We start from the raw sequence: 22357 nt of genomic DNA on the forward strand, positions 1-22357 counted from the left end.
TAACAGAACTTCTTGTTTATTATGTCTTTAGCGAAACAGATAAAAATATTTGCAAAAGCGTAGATAAAACAAACTACACAAAAGGCCCATCTTTATTGCCAAACTGAACAAACTTATCTAAACTACATAAATGGTCTCACGATATTGCCATATTGAACAAACTTTTCTAAAGTACCCTCTTTTTGAATTTTTAGCTTCATGTTTTTAATTTTGTCTTTAATATGGCTTTGGTAGGAGTACTTTTGCAAGACATGAATGAGCTTGTCACTGCTATGATTTGCCAAGATGCCAAGGTAATCTTTGTACGAGCAACTTGAGCTTACATCTGTAAACACGTCTTGCAAGATGTATGCCAACACCAAAGCTGCACATCGAGGAAAACTTCTGGTGTTGAACCATTCGTTGTGGCCAGGGCAAGCATTCAGCTTTTCAACTATTTCATCTAAAATTTTACAAACTCAACTCATAACACAAAGTGATTAAATCAAATATTTATTTGGTTCTGAAGTAAGACAAGATTTATTCTGTTTTTTTATTTATTTATTTATTTTTTGTTGACCTTATTGTTTGCACTGATAGCAATAACTGGTTTTTGAAAGATTACCTAATTGGCACTGGCTAACTTCTGCTTTGTTTTCCTTTGATCTTGGCTGAGTTGATCCTGAAATAAAATAAAACCATGTTCATTTTTCTAATTCATAAAAACCATCAACAGTTTCTAAGTGTTAGAGATGATAACAAGCTGTGCATGATTTCTAACGGTGATGTTTCTAACTTCATCATTAGAAATCGGGTAGACACAACTTTCTAAAAGTGCACTTAGCAATGATGGCTAGTTTTTGTTAACAGTTAACCATCTGAAATTGTGCAAGAAGAGCTTTGTGTTTATATATCTTTGTATAAATTAGGTTTTACATTACCGATGAGTTCTTGAGTGAAAGATGGCATTTCCAACTTGATTTTTTTTCTTCTTGGATCTTTTACTTCTAAAACATAATCAGTTTTAGTATCATTCACTTGTATAAACATTTAAGCAATCACAGAATTAGTCCTGCAACAAATACAAACACACTTCTGTGTTGTTTTTTTGTTTTGTTTTGTTTTTTTTTACAGCTTTAACAATAACAATAGGGCAAGGAGTTGATTTGGGCATTTTCATTTTTTGAAAGCGTGTTGAGATTTGCATAAAAATCAAAAATCAAAAAGAATTTACCTCTGGATGTACAGGCAAGACTTTGGCTAAATAGGCTACCAACAGATTGAACAGCATAAGGTGAGAGCTGCTTTGCAAGAACAGTACCAGCCTGTTGGACTGGAACAGCTGAAACTGGATCAGATGAAAGAAACAAACTGGGTTTGGCCAATGTTTGCTGAAAAGCAACAAGGCTAGGAGTCAGAGGAACAGTGATGCCATACATGCATGGTGGCAGCAGTGATTGCTATTATGAGAAGGAGAATGAGAAAAAAAAAGAAAGAAACAAATAAATAAAGAGATGGAGTTTGAGAGGATCTCACAACCATATGACTCAAAGAAAGAAACTGTGTTGAAAAAAGGCAAGAGAGGGCAAATAGAACTTGCTAACAAGGACAAATGACAGACAAAACTACAACAGTAACAACTCTCATTGCAAGCATAATAACAACAGCATCAGCATCACTGACTCAGAGAGTGTTGACAAAACAAAACAGATTAAAAAAACAAACAATGTGGCTGAACAGTAACAACAATCATTGCAAGCATAATAACAACAACAGCATCAGCATCAGCATCACTGACTCAGAGAGTGTTGGCAAAACAAAACAGATTAAAAAAACAAGCAATGTGGCTGAACAGTAACAACAATCATTGCATGTATAACAACAACAACAACAAAAACAGCAACAGCATCAGCAACAGCATCACTGACTCAGAGGGTATTGATAAAAAAACAAACAAAACCAAAAACAAAAAAAAAAACAAATAAAAAAACAAATGAAAAAACAAAACAAGCAAAGTGGGTGAACAGAAACAACTCTCATTGCAAGCATAATAACAACAACAGCATCAGCATCAGCACCACTGACTCAGAGAGTGTTGACAAAATAAAATAGATAATAAATAAGCATATTGGGTGAACAGTAACAGCTCTCATTGAAAGCATAATAACAACAACAGCATCAGCAACAGCATCACTGACTCAGAGGATATTGATAAAACAAACAAACAAACAAACAAACAAACAAACAAAAAACAAACAAAACAAGCAAAGTGGCTGAACAGTAACAGCTATCATTGCAAGTAAAATAACAACAACAGCATCAGCAACATCATCACTGACTCAGAGAGTGGTGATAAAATAAAACAGATTAAAAAACAAGCAAAGTGGCTGAACAGTAACAACTATAAATACAAGTAAAATAACAAAAGCAGCAACAGCATCACTAACTCACAGGGTGTTGATAAAAAAAACAAAAAAAAAACAACAAACAAACAAAGCAAGCAAGCAAAGTGGGTGAACATTAACACTCATTGCAACTATAATAACACCAACAGCAACAGCATCAGTGACTCAAAGGGTGTTGATAAACAAAAACAAAAGCACAAACAAAACAAGCAAAGTGGGTGAACATTAACAACACTTATTGCAAGCATAATAACAACAACAGCATCAGCATCACTGACTCAGAGAGTGTTGATAAAACAAAATAGATTATAAACAAGCCAAGTTGGTGAACATAAACAAACACTCATTGCAACTATAACAACGACTACAGCAACAGCATCACTTACTCAGAGAGTGTTGAGAAAAAAAAAACAAAAAAAAACAAAAAACAAAACAAAACAGAAAACAAAAATACAAGCCAAGTGGGGGAACATTAACAAACACTCATTGCAACTATAACAACAACAACAGCAACAGCATCACTTACTCAGAGAGTGTTTATAAATAAAACAAAAAACAAAAACAAGAAACAAAAATACAAGCCAAGTGGGTGATTACTAACAGCGCTAACAGCAGCAACAACAGTGTCTTTAGAAACAACAAACAAGTACAACAGCAACAACTGCTTTTACAGAGTATAACAATAACAACAACATGGCACTAACGACAACAAAAGGGTTGGAATAAAAACCTGAAGGGCAAAAGGAGAGCTGCATTCAGACAAGATCGATTACAAAGAGGCTCTTCTTTAGGACAGAGGAGAAACTGCTTTTGAGGGACAGAGGGACTTTTGTTGTTGTTGTTGTTGTTGTTGTTGTGCAGAAACCAACAAACTTTTATTGAACCGAATATAACCGAATATAACCGAAAGTCTTGTTTGCTTCTGTTTTGTGCCATCAAGAAGGGAAAACAAAACATCACAAAACAAACGAAGCAAACGAAACAAACAAACAAACAAACGAACGAAACAAACAAACAAAAAAAAAATTAAAAAAATTAACAAACAAACAAACAAGCAAACAAACAAAAACAAATAAGAAAAACAGAAAACGCAGTACCGAAACCTCGCCATTTTTTATCCTTCCTCAAGCTTTCTTTGGGCGCCAAAGACCGAGAAAGTTGAGCAAACGTGACGATGAGGGGGGGGGAGGGGGGGTACTTAAGGACAGCAGACCGACCAATGGCACGCTTAGGAGAGACCCACGTGAATGCTACATTTTCTTTCTATGTACGCTGGATCCGCTCAATGTCTGGAATTTCCAGCATTCACGTGTCATCACTCCAGCCACCAGATTGGCCCACACTTTGCACACTTTCAAGACTAGAACCTCACTTGTGCTCAATTTGAGCAAAAAAAAAAGCTAAGTCTCGCATGGCACGACAACTTTTAGAAAAGCAAACAAAGGCAAACGAAGAAAAAACAAAAACAAATAAACAAAAACAAAACCGAAAAGGGAGAGAGAGAGTGAGTCGACTCATTTCTCTCGACTGCCTTAAACGAGAAGTCTAAAACGTTTAAAAGTTGAAAACTGAGTTTTTTAAATGAACTGCACCGAAAAAACTTTACGACAGTTTAGCTGGTTAAAAACGCAGAGGAAAATATTTTATAAAACTTAAGCGTTCTAGAGATGTCCTTTTTTGTTTTTTTTTTCTTTTTTTTTTTTTTAATATTTTGGTTTGTTTCTGGTTTGTTTTTTTTTTTTTTAATTCTAGCGATCGAGCATGTTTGAACGGTTTCATCAACCTGTTGGCTCACGTGCTCGTAAGCTAGAACTTTGATTGCTTTTGTTGTTGAGAATTGAGAATGTCCGAGCAGGTTTTTTTATCGATTTCATCGCTTGTGGCGAGGCAAAATAAAAGCGCTTTTTGGACGAAAGAAAAAAGATTAAAGGAAAAAGTGAAGAAAAAAAATAATAAATAAATAAAACAATAAAAACAAAAACAAAACAAGAGGTTATGTGTCATAAACATTTTTTTTCTCACGCGATGACGTCTAGTTTTGTTACAGTAATTAAAATATGGTATCAAGTTTGTAATTTCTATCTTATTTTTAGTTACGGATAATTGCCAATTATGTCACGTTTAGTATACACAACGCTGTTTTCTTAATAGCAATATGATACAAAACAAGTTATAAAAAAAAAAGCGTTCGCTCGATCATCCTTAGTCAGTTGAACAAAAAGAAATTTTCACAACATATGATTGATTTGGTTGTCCTAGCAAGCTGTTTTAGCAAACGGCTAGAGGTCGCAACTGTTGTTCATTGAAAACGAAAAATCTAGCGTCAGCAAGAAATTTTTGAATACATAATGTACACAAAAGTGGCACTAACAAATGAAAATGTAAAAAAAATTGTTTACCTTGATGCCAGACTCGCAGAGATGTTGTCGCTCGTCGCTATCGACTGCGAACAGCTTTGTTGTTTTTCGAAGTGCCTCTTCATTCTACTTATAGCCGAAGTTTTGGCTTCGAAAAAAAATACGAACGTCGTTAAGCTCAACGAGCTGCTTTAATTGTTGTTCGTGCGAAAACGAAATGCTTAAAACGGATAAAAGTGTTGGCGTAATTACACTTTTCGACCGCGATGCAGTTTGTCAACTCTAGCGTACTTTTTTGGCTCGTGGAGCAAAAGCCTCATGATAATAGCAAAGGCTTAAAATGTCTTAACATGTCAGCAAACGTTTATGACTTCTCGTCAAAGGCAGTTTAGCAAAATCAGTCGACTCACTCTTTCTCCCTTTTCTGTTTTGTTTTTGTTTTTGTTTTTGTTTTTGTTTTTGTTTAAAATCTTAAATCTTAAAAAAAATAAACAAACAACATAATTATCTACTAGGCATGTTTAAGTTGAACTAAATAAATTCCTTTGCGCAAATATGGGAAAGTTAGACAGTAAAAATCCATAAAAAGCCTCGATACTTTGCTGAAGAAGATGACTATATGCAACTTTTTAAAATCGTGAGCTATCTATATCGATTTAGGTCCTTTTTGAGTACTTTTTCAATGAAAAGTTAGCGCAGTTTTCCTCTTTTAAGATTAGATTATGAAGCTTGACATAATAAAACACAAAACTAACAAAGGCATGATAAAATATAAGGTAGTTTTCGAAAGTTTTTTCAAAGCAAAATTAGCGTAGCTTTCCTCTTTTAACATTAGCTTATGTAGCTTGACATCACAGAACACAAAAACATAAAATAAAATATAAGACAAATAGATGTAGCTAAAGTTAGGCTGCATAAAAAACCAACAACATAAAATATCTACTAGGCATGTTTAAATTGAATTAAATAAAATCCTTTGCGCAAAAATAGAGAGTAAAATGCATAATGTTAGAGAGTAAAAGTGCATAGAAAGCCTCGCTACTTTGCTGTAGAAGAAGTGAATGACTAGATACACTTTTTTAAATTTGTGTGCTATCTCTATCGAATAAGGTAGTTTTCGAGAGTTTTTTCAAAGCAAAATTAGCGTAGTGTTCCTCTTTTAAATCTAGATTATCTCAAAAATAGATTTCGAATAGTTTTTCAAAGAAAGGTTAGCGTAGCTTTCCTCTTTTAACATTAGCTTATGTAGCTTGACATCACAGAACACAAAAAGATAAAATAAAATATAAGACAAACGTAAAATGAAAAATAGATGTAGCTTAAGTTAGACTGCATAAAAAACCAACAACATAATAATCTAACAGGTATGTTTAAGTTGAATTAAATAAAACCCTCTGCGCAAATATAGGTATGCTAGAGAGTAAAAAGGCATAAAAAGCCTCGCTACTTTGTTAAAGGTAGTTTTTGAATAGTTTTTCAAAGACAGGTTAGCGTAAATTTCCTCTTTAAAGTTTAGCTTATGTAGCTTGACATCACAAAATATAAAACTCAAAAAGACAAGATAAAATATAAGATAAACGCAAAATAAAATATAGATGAAACTAAAGTTAGGCTGCATAAAAAACCAACAACATAATAATCTACTAGGTATGTTTAAATTGAATTAAATAAAATCCTTTGCGCAAAAATAGCTATGTTAGAGAGTAAAAGTGCATAGAAAGCCTCGCTACTTCGGTGTAAAAGAAGTGGATGACTAGATACAACATTTTAAAATCGTGTGCTATCTCTATCGATTAAGGTAGTTTTCGAAAGTTTTTTCAAAGCAAAAATAGCGTAGTCTTCCTCTTTTAAATCTAGATTATGTCTAAGGTAGTTTTTGAACAGTTTTTCATAGAAAGGTTAGCGTAGCTTTCCTCTTTTAACATTAGCTTATGTAGCTTGACATCACAAAACACAAAACTCAAAAAGACAAAACAAAATATAAGATAAACGTAAAATAAAATGTAGATGAAGCTAAAGTTAGGCTGCATAAAATAAACGGGTAACAATATTTTTCTATGTATGTTTACATTGAGTTAAATAAAATCCTCTGCGCAAATATAGGTATGTTAGAGAGTAAAAGTGCATAAAAAGCCTCGCTACTTTGTTAAAGGTAGTTTTTGAATAGTTTTTCAAAAAAAGGTTAGCGTAGTTTTCCTCTTTTAACATTAGCTTATGTAGCTTGACATCACAAAATACAAAACTCAAAAAGACAAGATAAAATATAAGATAAACGCAAAATAAAATATAGATGAAACTAAAGTTAGGCTGCATATAAAACCAACAACATAATATTCTACTAGCCTAGTTTTCCTCTTTTAAGTTTAGATTATGTAGCTTGACATCACAAAACGCAAAAAGGCAAGACAAAATACAAGGTAAACGTAAAATAAAGTAGAAGTGAAACAAAAGATAGGTTGCATAAATACAAAAACTGCATTGCCAAAAATAGAACTTGTTGTCTAGAAAGACTTTTTAAAGTTTGTTTCTTTCGTCTATTGACTTAGTGAATCGCGATCTGGTTTTTCTTAGGCGCGCTTGTTTCTTAGTTGTTTTTTTTTGTAAAGAAAGTTTATTCAGACGTTTTTTTTACGCAACTCCTTTAACATTATTTTTAACAAAGTATTCTTTTATACGTGTTTACATTGAAATAAAACCCTTTGCGTAAATAGAGATAAATTAGAGAGCAAAAGCCTCACTACTTTGCAGAAGAAGAATTGGATGGCAAGATACAACTTTTTAAATTCGTGTGCTTTCTCTTTTAAGGTACTTCTTGAATATTTTTTCAAAGAAAAGTTAGCGTAGTTTTCCTCTTTTAAGTTTAACTTACGCAGCTTGACATCACAAAACGCAAAAACCAATAAGGCATGATAAAATACAAGATAAACGTAAAATAAAATAGAAGTGAAACAAAAGTTAGACTGCATAAAAAAAAACAAACAAAAAAAAACGTAATATACTTCTATTTATGTTTACATTGAACTAAATAAAATCCTTTGTGTAAATATATGAAAAAATAGAGAGTAAGAGTTCATAAAAAAAGCCTCGCTATTTTGCTGAAGAAGAAATGGATGTCTAGATCTTTTAAAATAAGGAACTTTTTGATTTCTTTTTCCGAAAAATGGTTGGAGCAGTTTTCCTTTTTTAAATTTCACTTGTGCAGTTTAACATCACAGAAAATATTAATTTGCTTTTTAACAAACTCTTAAAAACATCAGAAATAATTCTAAATGCAACTCTATTAAAAGTGTTAACAGAATAACAAAACGACTTTTTTTTTTTTTAAAGATAAAAAAAGTTTGAACTATCTTTAAATAAGAAATGTGAGAACAGTTTAACAGAACTTCTTGTTTATTATGTATTTAGCAAAACAGATAAATATATTTGCAAAAGCATAGAGAAAACAAACTACACAAAAGGCCCATCTTTATTGCCAAACTGAACAAACTTTTCTAAACTACATAAATGGTCTCACTATATTGCCATATTGAACAAACTTTTCTAAACTACCCTCTTTTTGAATTTTTAGCTTCATGTTTTTAATTTTGTCTTTAATATGGCTTCGGTAGGAGTACTTTTGCAAGACATGAATGAGCTTGTCACTGCTATGATTTGCCAAGATGCCAAGGTAATCTTTGTACGAGCAACTTGAGCTTACATCTGTAAACACGTCTTGCAAGATGTATGCCAACACTAAAGCTGCACATCGAGGAAAACTTCTGGTGTTGAACCATTCGTTGTGGCCAGGGCAGGCATTCAGCTTTTCAACTATTTCATCTAAAATTTTACAAACTCAACTCATAACACAAAGAGATTAAATCGAATATTCATTTGGTTCTGAAGCATGACAAGATTAATTTTGTTTTTTTATTTGTTTTTTTTGTTGACCTTATTGTTTGCACTGATAGCTACAACTGGTTTTTGAAAGATTACCTAATTGGCATTGGCTAACTTCTGCTTTGTTTTCCTTTGTTCTTGGCTGAGTTGATCCTGAAATAAAATAAAACCATGTTCATTTTTCTAATTCATAAAAAAACCATCAACAGTTTCTAAGTGTTAGAGATAATAACAAGCTGTGCATGATTTCTAACGGTGATGTTTCTAACTTCATCATTAGAAATCGGGTAGACACAACTTTCTAAAAGTGCACTTAGCAATGATGGCTAGTTTTTGTTAACAGTTAACCATCTGAAATTGTGCAAGAAGAGGTTTGTGTTTATATATGTTTGTATAAATTAGGTTTTACATTACCGATGTGTTCTTCAGTGAAAGATGGCATTTCCAACTTGATTTTTTTTCTTCTTGGATCTTTTACTTCTAAAACATAATCAGTTTTAGTATCATTCACTTGTATAAACATTTAAGCAATCACAGAATTAGTCCTGCAACAAATACATACACACTTCTGTGTTGTTTTTTTTGTTTTTTTTATTGTTTTTCTTTTTTTTTTTTTTTTTTTTACAGCTTTAACAATAACAATAGGGCAAGGAGTTAATTTGGGCATTTTTATTTTTTGAAAGCGTGTTGAGATTTGCATAAAAATCAAAAATCAAAAAGAATTTACCTCTGGATGTACAAGCAAGACTTTGGCTAAATAGACTACCAACAGATTGAACAGCACCAGGTGAGGGCTGTTTTTCAAGAACAGTACCAGCCTGTTGGACTGGAACAGCTGAAAGAAACAAACTGGGTTTGGCCATCGTTTGCTGACGAGCAACAAGATTAGGAGCCAGAGGAACAGAAAAGACCTCTTTTGAAGGATTAAAAACAACTTGCAGAGAAGGAGCAACATGAACAGGTTTGGCAACCACTTGCTTATGAGAAGGTTCAAGAAGAGCAGGTTCAAGAAGAGCAGGTTCAAGAAGAGCAGGTTCAAGAAGAGCAGGTTCAAGAAGAGCAGCTTCAGGAGGAGCATGGAAAACACGTGTGACAGCCATAAGATTATCTTGCTGTGAAGCAACATTAGACACTGTTTCCAGCAGAACAGAAAAGACCTCTTTTGAAGGACTGAAAGCAACTTGTTGAGCAGGAGCAGCAGAAACAAGTTTGGCAACCACTTGCTCACTAAAGTAAACTGGAGAAAGTTGTGCATAGTGTTCAATAAAATCCGGTTCATCAGGAAATAATGTTAATGCAAGAGGAGAACAAGCTGTGCCAACAGGAACAGCTAGAGTCTGATCTACATCCATACAAACAGCTTGTTCATTAGGAACTAGTTGTGCAAGAGCAGGGGATAGTTCAAGAACTGGACCAGCGATTGTTTGTTCAGAAGGAACAGACGAAACAGGAGTTGAGCTAGGTTCACACAAGAAATCTACAACATGTTCGTTGCTGTCCTCTAAAGGAGCATTGTTTTCTACAGCTGGAGAAAATGGAACCACTGTGGTACAACCGAAAGTAGCAGCACATTCTTCAGAGTCAGAACCGGAGTCTGAATCTTCCTCAAAAATGTCCTCAACCTCATGAAAACCGTACTCCTCTGCATTAGTTCGGAGCCAGTCCATCACATCCTTCTCCTTCTTTGGTGGTCTCTCAGACTTTTCAACAGTCAAAGACTCTATGACTCCGAAGGACTGTCCGATGCCCAGGGCAGGGCGCAACTCCTCTGCAGCGTTCCACTGGGACACATAAAAGCTATCCATTGTGTGTCTGCTGTGCTTCATGTAGAGTGTAGCAAACCGCTCGCGATCTTCTTTGCTGTTGTTGGCAAAGTAAGTGGCTATCGAACCGCGAATGCAAGTGGCAGTAAGACGCTTCATGGGAATGTTTACTTGGCTTTTTCTGAAGCAGGACGTCAGGCTAGAGGTGATAGCAGAGGAACCCATCTGGTAAACAGGCACTCTAGTTGCACCGAGTGTCACACCTTCGTCTTTGTTGGCTCTCACCGAAGGAAAAAGGGGCCTGTAGCAGTCGCTCAACTCCAAAACAGTCTTGGTGTCTGCAGCCATGTAGTGAGAGTCGTTGACAAGAAGGTCTCTGTATCTCAGCAAATAAATATCGATCAACACTTTCAAGTCGTTCGGCACTAGAATGTTTTTGGCTCCGTACTTGTATGCTGTTTTGTAGCGCTTTTGCACAATGCAATATCCACACTCACTCTTCTCAGCAGCCATGTAGTCTCTAATGTTTAAAAGAGCAATGTTAGATTTTCTTAAACTGTTAATTACAGTGACAGAGAGCAGAAGATGGTTTCGTAGAGACACAGCATTGTCTCTAGTCAGCGGAAGAGACGCCTTTCTAATCGATTCCACTAAGTCTCTTACGTATGCAGACTTGCCATATTCGGTCAGCAAACTGACATTGATGATGTTGATGCTTTTTCTTCTTTTCACAAGGCTCCTCCTCAAAGAACGAAAGGGCCTCAGCACTTTTCGCAACTCATCCACCTTGCAGCGCAAACGTCGGATGGCCTCATGAGAAAGTCCGAAATAGACGTTTCTGGCTTCACTGAAACGAAACAGGAGACAAAGGGAGACAAGGCGGTTGTACAACGTGTGACAAGACATGGCTTTTGTTTGGTCAAGTTCACTCAGCTTGGAATTGAGCTGAATTTTCTTAAAGTGCAAGGAGAAGTATCTATCCTCCAAAACATTGGAATTGGTGAGGGCGTTTGGGTGCAGCGTCAACGTGCTGTCACAACAAGTCAATATTTCCACAACTGCATTTTTGTAGATCTTTGCTTGTGACCAAGTGTTGTTGTTGGCTACCACAAGCCACTTTTCAAAGTCTCTGAAGAGCTCATCTGCTGACTGGTAATAAAAGTGAAAAGCATCTTTGTCCAGCTGAAACAAAAGTCTCTTATCATCTGTCAAGACGGAGGAGTTGGAAACCAAGTGCTTTAAGGAATTAAAATCAGAGTCTAGGACGGATTCGGTTTTCAGCTCTTTGTTTTCTACAGAGGTGCAGTGGTTTGCAGAAGGAGCCTCGGACGAACCAGCAACTGATGAGGGCAAGCTTAAAAGAGGATCAGAGGAAAGAACCGGAGAAGAAAAAGACGAGGAAGGCCCAGGAGCAGAGGATGCAGAGCCTGATGCAGACGCTTGTTCAGCTACTGGCTTAATACCAAAGAAGGCAGGTCGAATAAATTGGGGGACATAGAGCTTCTCGTTGTCGTATCGCTTTGCCTCTGCAATCTTTTGTTTGATCATCTTGAAATCGTAGAAATGAGTCTCTTTCAAGTGTATGTCCAGTCGGTCGTAATATTTCCAACATTGCAAACAGGGGTAAGGTTTTGGACAGCCGGACTTGCGTTCGAGACGAGCATGCTGAAACTTCCTGACCATTGCAGAGTGAAAGATGGAAGCTTCATCCAAAGTCCAAGAATGATCTTTTTTAGTCAAGTGTCTTTTAATGTTTGTGGACGAATGTTTGCACAAAGGCATCGGACAGCTAACAGCGTACCTCTTCTTGGTACCATAGAAAGGTACAACCCTGTTTACGGACCCACACGCTGCAACTAATGCGGCCCTGACTTTGTTTTTGAGCTTTAAGTCTCTCTGTTCTTGTGACTGCTTTCTTTTCTTTTTTTTCGCTTTAGAGTTCAGAGAAGGGGCAACAACAGTGTTGTTTTCTTGTGAAGAAGACATGTTCAGGTGTTTGTTTGCAACGGTTTATGCTAAAAAAAGAAAACAGTTAGTGAGAGTTTTTTTCTTCTGCCTGCATCCCATCCTGGAATGTTCACAACTGCAGGGAAGAGCTGTGTTTTTTCGAACCCTCTGCAAAAGAGAAAGAAGAAAGAAAAGAGAGCGACAAGAAGAAACAAAGTTTCCACTAGCAAATGAAGAAGAATGAGAGCAACTAGCCTTACATGCATGGTGGCAGCAGTGATTGCTATTATGAGAAGGAGAATGAGAAAAAAAAAGAAAGAAACAAATAAATAAAGAGATGGAGTTTGAGAGGATCTCACAACCATATGACTCAAAGAAAGAAACTGTGTTGAAAAAAGGCAAGAGAGGGCAAATAGAACTTGCTAACAAGGACAAATGACAGACAAAACTACAACAGTAACAACTCTCATTGCAAGCATAATAACAACAGCATCAGCATCACTGACTCAGAGAGTGTTGACAAAACAAAACAGATTAAAAAAACAAACAATGTGGCTGAACAGTAACAACAATCATTGCAAGCATAAGAACAACAACAGCATCAGCATCAGCATCACTGACTCAGAGAGTGTTGGCAAAACAAAACAGATTAAAAAAACAAGCAATGTGGCTGAACAGTAACAACAATCATTGCATGTATAACAACAACAACAACAAAAACAGCAACAGCATCAGCAACAGCATCACTGACTCAGAGGGTATTGATAAAAAAACAAACAAAACCAAAAACAAACAAAAAAACAAATAAAAAGACAAATGAAAAAACAAAACAAGCAAAGTGGGTGAACAGAAACAACTCTCATTGCAAGCATAATAACAACAACAGCATCAGCATCAGCACCACTGACTCAGAGAGTGTTGACAAAACAAAATAGATAATAAACAAGCATATTGGGTGAACAGTAACAACTCTCATTGCAAGCATAATAACAACAACAGCATCAGCATCAGCATCACTGACTCAGAGAGTATTAATAAAATAAAATAGATTATAAACAAACAAAGTGGGTGAACAGTAACAGCTCTCATTGAAAGCATAATAACAACAACAACAGCATCAGCAACAGCATCACTGACTCAGAGGATATTGATAAAACAAACAAACAAACAAACAAAAAAAAACAAACAAAACAAGCAAAGTGGCTGAACAGTAACAGCTATCATTGCAAGTAAAATAACAACAACAGCATCAGCAACATCATCACTGACTCAGAGAGTGGTGATAAAATAAAACAGATTAAAAAACAAGCAAAGTGGCTGAACAGTAACAACTATAAATACAAGTAAAGTAACAAAAGCAGCAACAGCATCACTAACTCACAGGGTGTTGATAAAAAAAAAAAAAAAAAACAACAACAAACAAACAAACAAAGCAAGCAAGCAAGCAAAGTGGGTGAACATTAACACTCATTGCAACTATAATAACACCAACAGCAACAGCATCAGTGACTCAAAGGGTGTTGATAAACAAAAACAAAAGCACAAACAAAACAAGCAAAGTGGGTGAACATTAACAACACTTATTGCAAGCATAATAACAACAACAGCATCAGCATCACTGACTCAGAGAGTGTTGATAAAACAAAATAGATTATAAACAAGCCAAGTTGGTGAACATAAACAAACACTCATTGCAACTGTAACAACAACAACAGCAACAGCATCACTGGCTCAAAGGGTGTTGATAAACAAAAACAAAAGCACAAACAAAACAAGCAAAGTGGGTGAACATTAACAACACTTATTGCAAGCATAATAACAACAACAGCATCAGCATCACTGACTCAGAGAGTGTTGATAAAATAAAATAGATTATAAACATGCCATGTTTGTGAACATTAACAAACACTCATTGCAACTATAACAACGACTACAGCAACAGCATCACTTACTCAGAGAGTGTTGAGAAAAAAAAAACAAAAAAAAACAAAAACAAAACAGAAAACAAAAGTACAAGCCAAGTGGGGGAACATTAACAAACACTCATTGCAACTATAACAACAACAACAGCAACAGCATCACTTACTCAGAGGATATTGATAAAAAAAAACAAACAAACAAACAAACAAACAAACAAAACAAGCAAAGTGCCTGAACAGTAACAGCTATCATTGCAAGTAAAATAACAACAACAGCATCAGCAACATCATCACTGACTCAGAGAGTGGTGATAAAATAAAACAGATTAAAAAACAAGCAAAGTGGCTGAACAGTAACAACTATAAATACAAGTAAAATAACAAAAGCAGCAACAGCATCACTAACTCACAGGGTGTTGATAAAAAAAACAAAAAAAAAACAACAAACAAACAAAGCAAGCAAGCAAAGTGGGTAAACATTAACACTCATTGCAACTATAATAACACCAACAGCAACAGCATCAGTGACTCAAAGGGTGTTGATAAACAAAAACAAAAGCACAAACAAAACAAGCAAAGTGGGTGAACATTAACAACACTTATTGCAAGCATAATAACAACAACAGCATCAGCATCACTGACTCAGAGAGTGTTGATAAAACAAAATAGATTATAAACAAGCCAAGTTGGTGAACATAAACAAACACTCATTGCAACTGTAACAACAACAACAGCAACAGCATCACTGACACAAAGGGTGTTGATAAACAAAAACAAAAACACAAGCAAAGTGGGTGAACATTAACAAACACTCATTGCAACTATAACAACAACAACAGCAACAGCATCACTGGCTCAAAGGGTGTTGATAAAATAAAGAAATAAAAACAAAACAAGCAAAGTGGGTGAACAGTAACAACTCCCATTGCAAGCATAATAACGACAACAGCAACAGCAACACCATCACTGACGCAGAGAGTGTTGATAAAATAAAATAGATTATAAACAAGCCAAGTTGGTGAACGTTAACAAACACTCATTGCAACTATAACAACGACTACAGCAACAGCATCACTTACTCAGAGAGTGTTGAGAAAAACAAAAAAACAAAAAAAAAAACGAAACAAAACAGAAAACAAAAATACAAGCCAAGTGGGGGAACATTAACAAACACTCATTGCAGCTATAACAACAACAACAGCAACACCATCACTTACTCAGAGAGTGTTTATAAATAAAACAAAAAAACAAAAAACAAAAAACAAAAATACAAGCCAAGTGGGTGATTACTAACAGCAGCAACAACAGTGTCTTTAGAAACAACAAACAAGTACAACAGCAACAACTGCTTTTACAGAGTATAACAATAACAACAACATGGCTGACACAAGTGTCAATGGCACTAACAACAACAAAAAGCTAGGAATAAAAACCTGTAGGCAAAAGGAGAGCTGCATTCAGACAAGATCGATTACAAAGAGGCTCTTCTTTAAGACAGAGGAGAAACTGCTTTTGAGGGACAGAGGGACTTTTGTTGTTGCTGTTGTGCAGAAACCAACAAACTTTTATTGAACCGAATATAACCGAACATAACCGAAAGTCTTGTTTGCTTCTGTTTTGTGCCATCAAGAAGGGAAAACAAACGAAGCAAACGAAACAAACAAACAAACGAACGAACGAAACAAACAAAAAAAAATAAAATTAAATAAGTTAACAAACAAACAAACAAACAAGCAAACAAACAAAAACAAATAAGAAAAACAGAAAACGCAGTACCGAAACCTCGCCATTTTTTATCCTTCCTCAAGCTTTCTCTGGGCGCCAAAGACCGAGAAAGTTGAGCAAACGTGACGTTGAGGGGGGGAGGGGGGGTACTTAAGGACAGCAGACCGACCAATGGCACGCTTAGGAGAGACCCACGTGAATGCTACTTTTTCTTTCTATGTACGCTGGATCCGCTCAGAGTCTGGAATTTCCAGCATTCACGTGTCATCACTCCAGCCACCAGATTGGCCCACACTTTGCACACTTTCAAGACTAGAACCTCACTTGTGCTCAATTTGAGCAAAAAAAAAAGCTAAGTCTCGCATGGCACGACAACTTTTAGAAAAGCAAACAAAGGCAAACGAAGAAAAAACAAAAACAAATAAACAAAAACAAAACCGAAAAGGGAGAGAGAAAGTGAGTCGACTCATTTCTCTCGACTGCCTTAAACGAGAAGTCTAAAACGTTTAAAAAGTTGAAAACTAAGTTTTTTAAATGAACTGCACCGAAAAAACTTTACGACAGTTTAGCTGGTTAAAAACGCAGAGGAAAACATTTTATAAAACTTAAGCGTTCTAGAGATGTCCTTTTTTGTTTTTGTTCTTTTTTTTTTCAATATTTTGGTTTGTTTCTGGTTTGTTTTTTTTTTTTTAAATTCTAGCGATCGAGCATGTTTGAACGGTTTCATCAACCTGTTGGCTCACGTGCTCGTAAGCTAGAACTTTGATTGCTTTTGTTGTTGAGAATTGAGAATGTCCGAGCAGGTTTTTTTATCGATTTCATCGCTTGTGGCGAGGCAAAATAAAAGCGCTTTTTGGACGAAAGAAAAAAGATTAAAGGAAAAAGTGAAGAAAAAAAATAATAAATAAATAAAACAATAAAAACAAAAACAAAACAAGAGGTTATGTGTCATAAACATTTTTTTTCTCACGCGATGACGTCTAGTTTTGTTACAGTAATTAAAATATGGTATCAAGTTTGTAATTTCTATCTTATATTTAGTTACGGATAATTGCCAATTATGTCACGTTTAGGATACACAACGCTGTTTTCTTAATAGCAATATGATACAAGCAAGTTATAAAAAAAAAGCGTTCGCTCGATCTGCCTTAGTCAGTTGAACAAAAAGAAATTTTCACAACATATGATTGATTTGGTTGTCCTAGCAAGCTGTTTTAGCAAACGGCTAGAGGTCGCAACTGTTGTTCATTGAAAACGAAAAATCTAGCGTCAGCAAGAAATTTTTGAATACATAATGTACACAAAAGTGGCACTAACAAATGAAAATGTAAAAAAAATTGTTTACCTTGAGGCCAGACTCGCAGAGATGTTGTCGCTCGTTGCTATCGACTGCGAACAGCTTTGTTGTTTTTCGAAGTGCCTCTTTATTCTACTTATAGCCGAAGTTTTGGCTTCGAAAAAAAAATACGAACGTCGTTAAGCTCAACGAGCTGCTTTAATTGTTGTTCGTGCGAAAACGAAATGCTTAAAACGGATAAAAGTGTTGGCGTAATTACACTTTTTGACCGCGATGCAGTTTGTCAACTCTAGCGTTTTTTTTTGGCTCGTGGAGCAAAAGCCTCATGATAATAGCAAAGGCTTAAAATGTCTTAACATGTCAGCAAACGTTTATGACTTCTCGTCTAAGGCAGTTGAGAAAAATCAGTCGACTCACTCTTTCTCCCTTTTCTGTTTTGCTTTTGTTTTTGTTTTTGTTTTTGTTTGTGTTTTTGTTTTTCTTTGTTCGTCTTAGTTTAAAATATAAAGAATTCGAAAGGAAGGTTGTTGCTTTGCTTGCTTATTGAAAGTTGTCGCCAGTTGTGAGACTTAGTTTTGTATTTGTTTACTTTTTAAAATATCGAGGAAAATATTTTAGGACATCGCATTCTAAAGGTGCCTTTTTAATAAAACATCTAACGATTTAGCTTTTAACGTTATGCTCAAAAGAATGCCCGTTTCGGTTTCTTTTTTCTTTTTCTTTTTTTTTTTCCTTTGTTTCAGTTGGGCAGAGTGCTCATTTGAGCAGCCCGCCCATGATCCAAAATTATGAACTCTGTACAAGGTACTTTTCATGGACTGTAGAAATTTCAGGAAACCAACACAGTGACTAGTTGCTAGTGTGTGAGATAGTTGCACCTTTATTCACGGTATAGAGCGGACCTGTTCGAGTACTCGAACATTGGGTCACGTCTGGAACGTGAGAATGCTAGAGTGCGTTTTACAAACAATTTTATCGCTTGTGGCCAGGAAAGCAAAACTTTCCGTTTTTGTCTTTTGCATTCTAAAGGAGCCTTTTTAATAAAACCTCTAACGATTTAGCTTTTAACGTTATGCTCAAAAGAATGCCCGTTTCGGTTTCTTTTTTTTTTTTTCTGTTTGTTTTTGTTTTTGTTTTTTTTTCAATTCGGCATTCTAAGGGTGTCTTTATAACAACATCTAACGATTAAGCGTTTAATGTTGTGCTCAAAATAAAAAAAGTGCCTTTTATATCTCTCAATGGTCTCCAACGATAAAACTGCCGACCAATCGCAACGATTAAACAGCCGACCAATGGCAGCTCAATAGTCTCCAAACATGAAACTGCCGACCAATGGCAGCTCAGTGGTTTGAGAAGTGAGATCATTCGATTTCGTTTTATTATCTCCAGTTTGAACTAGTGCTTGGCTTGTGGTGCAGAAACTAAAACTTCCCGCTTTTGTATTTTGTTTTGAATTTCTTTGCTTTGAGATTTTTAATCGATCGATAGCTTTAGGAGAAAAGAAGAAACCCCTCTGACGAAGTCTTGGCTTTTTTAAAAACGCTCAAATTTTGCCAAACAAATCTTATACGAAACGCTACTTTGATGTCAAACCTTCGTTACTCCCTATTCCCTTCTAGCGGAGGGCCGGCTAAAAGCTAGAAAAAAAGAGAGAAGGAAACTTTTTTTTTTTTTTTTTTTTTTTTTTTTAAAAGGGGTGGGGGGGAAGGAGTAAGAGAATTACGGGGTTAGGATTGGAGGGGGATGGGGTTACGGTTTCGAAGCCTGGGGACAATGAAAAATTGCGTTCGTATAGTGTTAAGGTTAAAGGGTTAGGGTTAGGGTTAGGGTTAGGGTTAGGGTTAGGGTTAGGGTTAGGGTTAGGGTTAGGGTTAGGGTTAGGGTTAGGGTTAGGGTAGGGTTAGGGTTAGGGTTAGGGTTAGGGTTAGGGTTAGGGTTAGGGTTAGGGTTAGGGTTAGGGTTAGGGTTAGGGTTAGGGTTAGGGTTAGGGTTAGGGTTAGGGTTAGGGTTAGGGTTAGGGTTAGGGTTAGGGTTAGGGTTAGGGTTAGGGTTAGGGTTAGGGTTAGGGTTAGGGTTAGGGTTAGGGTTAGGGTTAGGGTTAGGGTTAGGGTTAGGGTTAGGGTTAGGGTTAGGGTTAGGGTTAGGGTTAGGGTTAGGGTTAGGGTTAGGGTTAGGGTTAGGGTTAGGGTTAGGGTTAGGGTTAGGGTTAGGGTTAGGGTTAGGGTTAGGGTTAGGGTTAGGGTTAGGGTTAGGGTTAGGGTTAGGGTTAGGGTTAGGGTTAGGGTTAGGGTTAGGGTTAGGGTTAGGGTTAGGGTTAGGGTTAGGGTTAGGGTTAGGGTTAGGGTTAGGGTTAGGGTTAGGGTTAGGGTTAGGGTTAGGGTTAGGGTTAGGGTTAGGGTTAGGGTTAGGGTTAGGGTTAGGGTTAGGGTTAGGGTTAGGGTTAGGGTTAGGGTTAGGGTTAGGGTTAGGGTTAGGGTTAGGGTTAGGGTTAGGGTTAGGGTTAGGGTTAGGGTTAGGGTTAGGGTTAGGGTTAGGGTTAGGGTTAGGGTTAGGGTTAGGGTTAGGGTTAGGGTTAGGGTTAGGGTTAGGGTTAGGGTTAGGGTTAGGGTTAGGGTTAGGGTTAGGGTTAGGGTTAGGGTTAGGGTTAGGGTTAGGGTTAGGGTTAGGGTTAGGGTTAGGGTTAGGGTTAGGGTTAGGGTTAGGGTTAGGGTTAGGGTTAGGGTTAGGGTTAGGGTTAGGGTTAGGGTTAGGGTTAGGGTTAGGGTTAGGGTTAGGGTTAGGGTTAGGGTTAGGGTTAGGGTTAGGGTTAGGGTTAGGGTTAGGGTTAGGGTTAGGGTTAGGGTTAGGGTTAGGGTTAGGGTTAGGGTTAGGGTTAGGGTTAGGGTTAGGGTTAGGGTTAGGGTTAGGGTTAGGGTTAGGGTTAGGGTTAGGGTTAGGGTTAGGGTTAGGGTTAGGGTTAGGGTTAGGGTTAGGGTTAGGGTTAGGGTTAGGGTTAGGGTTAGGGTTAGGGTTAGGGTTAGGGTTAGGGTTAGGGTTAGGGTTAGGGTTAGGGTTAGGGTTAGGGTTAGGGTTAGGGTTAGGGTTAGGGTTAGGGTTAGGGTTAGGGTTAGGGTTAGGGTTAGGGTTAGGGTTAGGGTTAGGGTTAGGGTTAGGGTTAGGGTTAGGGTTAGGGTTAGGGTTAGGGTTAGGGTTAGGGTTAGGGTTAGGGTTAGGGTTAGGGTTAGGGTTAGGGTTAGGGTTAGGGTTAGGGTTAGGGTTAGGGTTAGGGTTAGGGTTAGGGTTAGGGTTAGGGTTAGGGTTAGGGTTAGGGTTAGGGTTAGGGTTAGGGTTAGGGTTAGGGTTAGGGTTAGGGTTAGGGTTAGGGTTAGGGTTAGGGTTAGGGTTAGGGTTAGGGTTAGGGTTAGGGTTAGGGTTAGGGTTAGGGTTAGGGTTAGGGTTAGGGTTAGGGTTAGGGTTAGGGTTAGGGTTAGGGTTAGGGTTAGGGTTAGGGTTAGGGTTAGGGTTAGGGTTAGGGTTAGGGTTAGGGTTAGGGTTAGGGTTAGGGTTAGGGTTAGGGTTAGGGTTAGGGTTAGGGTTAGGGTTAGGGTTAGGGTTAGGGTTAGGGTTAGGGTTAGGGTTAGGGTTAGGGTTAGGGTTAGGGTTAGGGTTAGGGTTAGGGTTAGGGTTAGGGTTAGGGTTAGGGTTAGGGTTAGGGTTAGGGTTAGGGTTAGGGTTAGGGTTAGGGTTAGGGTTAGGGTTAGGGTTAGGGTTAGGGTTAGGGTTAGGGTTAGGGTTAGGGTTAGGGTTAGGGTTAGGGTTAGGGTTAGGGTTAGGGTTAGGGTTAGGGTTAGGGTTAGGGTTAGGGTTAGGGTTAGGGTTAGGGTTAGGGTTAGGGTTAGGGTTAGGGTTAGGGTTAGGGTTAGGGTTAGGGTTAGGGTTAGGGTTAGGGTTAGGGTTAGGGTTAGGGTTAGGGTTAGGGTTAGGGTTAGGGTTAGGGTTAGGGTTAGGGTTAGGGTTAGGGTTAGGGTTAGGGTTAGGGTTAGGGTTAGGGTTAGGGTTAGGGTTAGGGTTAGGGTTAGGGTTAGGGTTAGGGTTAGGGTTAGGGTTAGGGTTAGGGTTAGGGTTAGGGTTAGGGTTAGGGTTAGGGTTAGGGTTAGGGTTAGGGTTAGGGTTAGGGTTAGGGTTAGGGTTAGGGTTAGGGTTAGGGTTAGGGTTAGGGTTAGGGTTAGGGTTAGGGTTAGGGTTAGGGTTAGGGTTAGGGTTAGGGTTAGGGTTAGGGTTAGGGTTAGGGTTAGGGTTAGGGTTAGGGTTAGGGTTAGGGTTAGGGTTAGGGTTAGGGTTAGGGTTAGGGTTAGGGTTAGGGTTAGGGTTAGGGTTAGGGTTAGGGTTAGGGTTAGGGTTAGGGTTAGGGTTAGGGTTAGGGTTAGGGTTAGGGTTAGGGTTAGGGTTAGGGTTAGGGTTAGGGTTAGGGTTAGGGTTAGGGTTAGGGTTAGGGTTAGGGTTAGGGTTAGGGTTAGGGTTAGGGTTAGGGTTAGGGTTAGGGTTAGGGTTAGGGTTAGGGTTAGGGTTAGGGTTAGGGTTAGGGTTAGGGTTAGGGTTAGGGTTAGGGTTAGGGTTAGGGTTAGGGTTAGGGTTAGGGTTAGGGTTAGGGTTAGGGTTAGGGTTAGGGTTAGGGTTAGGGTTAGGGTTAGGGTTAGGGTTAGGGTTAGGGTTAGGGTTAGGGTTAGGGTTAGGGTTAGGGTTAGGGTTAGGGTTAGGGTTAGGGTTAGGGTTAGGGTTAGGGTTAGGGTTAGGGTTAGGGTTAGGGTTAGGGTTAGGGTTAGGGTTAGGGTTAGGGTTAGGGTTAGGGTTAGGGTTAGGGTTAGGGTTAGGGTTAGGGTTAGGGTTAGGGTTAGGGTTAGGGTTAGGGTTAGGGTTAGGGTTAGGGTTAGGGTTAGGGTTAGGGTTAGGGTTAGGGTTAGGGTTAGGGTTAGGGTTAGGGTTAGGGTTAGGGTTAGGGTTAGGGTTAGGGTTAGGGTTAGGGTTAGGGTTAGGGTTAGGGTTAGGGTTAGGGTTAGGGTTAGGGTTAGGGTTAGGGTTAGGGTTAGGGTTAGGGTTAGGGTTAGGGTTA

General features: G+C 37.7%; 2 protein-coding genes across 3 annotated transcripts; both read right to left on the reverse strand.

Annotated features, from left to right (window-relative positions):
- Nucleotides 1-39: 39 nt before the first annotated feature.
- On the reverse strand, nt 40-16086 carry LOC149890460 (uncharacterized). Of its 2 annotated transcripts, none has more exons than XM_090084954.1 (5): nt 16023-16086; nt 9345-12395; nt 9032-9097; nt 8714-8770; nt 40-442 (listed from the first exon to the last, which is right to left on the reverse strand). In XM_090084954.1, the coding sequence occupies exons 2-5, from the start codon at nt 12364-12366 to the stop codon at nt 123-125; spliced, it is 3465 nt and encodes a 1154-aa protein (XP_089941080.1). In that variant the 5' UTR covers nt 12367-12395; nt 16023-16086; the 3' UTR covers nt 40-122. The 2 variants fall into 2 exon arrangements, with proteins under 2 accessions (XP_089941080.1, XP_089941079.1); XM_090084953.1 differs by lacking the exon at nt 40-442 and adding an exon at nt 8050-8557.
- Nucleotides 451-1418, reverse strand: LOC149890461 (uncharacterized). Its single transcript, XM_090084020.1, has 4 exons — nt 1214-1418; nt 921-986; nt 624-661; nt 451-462 (listed from the first exon to the last, which is right to left on the reverse strand). Exons 1-4 carry the CDS (start codon nt 1416-1418, stop codon nt 451-453), a joined length of 321 nt encoding a protein of 106 aa, XP_089940146.1.
- Nucleotides 16087-22357: the final 6271 nt, after the last annotated feature.

This window comes from Hydra viridissima, unplaced genomic scaffold (genome assembly GCF_058129835.1).
Source record: "Hydra viridissima isolate aposymbiotic clone 2 unplaced genomic scaffold, HvirCarnegie_v1 scaffold_4, whole genome shotgun sequence".
NCBI classification, from domain to species: domain Eukaryota; kingdom Metazoa; phylum Cnidaria; class Hydrozoa; order Anthoathecata; family Hydridae; genus Hydra; species Hydra viridissima.

Bases quoted from the DNA above. Each gene is read 5' to 3' on its own strand.
- LOC149890461 (XM_090084020.1), bottom strand. From the start codon at position 1,418: ATGTATGGCATCACTGTTCCTCTGACTCCTAGCCTTGTTGCTTTTCAG. The intron at 987-1,213 runs GTAAATTCTTTT...ATTATGTTTTAG, and splicing joins TCTTGCCTGTACATCCAGAG to AAGTAAAAGATCCAAGAAGA. The intron at 662-920 runs GTAATGTAAAAC...ATTTTATTTCAG, and splicing joins TTTCACTCAAGAACTCATCG to GATCAACTCAGCCAAGATCA.
- LOC149890460 (XM_090084954.1), bottom strand. From the start codon at position 12,366: ATGTCTTCTTCACAAGAAAACAACACTGTTGTTGCCCCTTCTCTGAAC. The intron at 9,098-9,344 runs GTAAATTCTTTT...ATTATGTTTTAG, and splicing joins TCTTGCTTGTACATCCAGAG to AAGTAAAAGATCCAAGAAGA. The intron at 8,771-9,031 runs GTAATGTAAAAC...ATTTTATTTCAG, and splicing joins TTTCACTGAAGAACACATCG to GATCAACTCAGCCAAGAACA.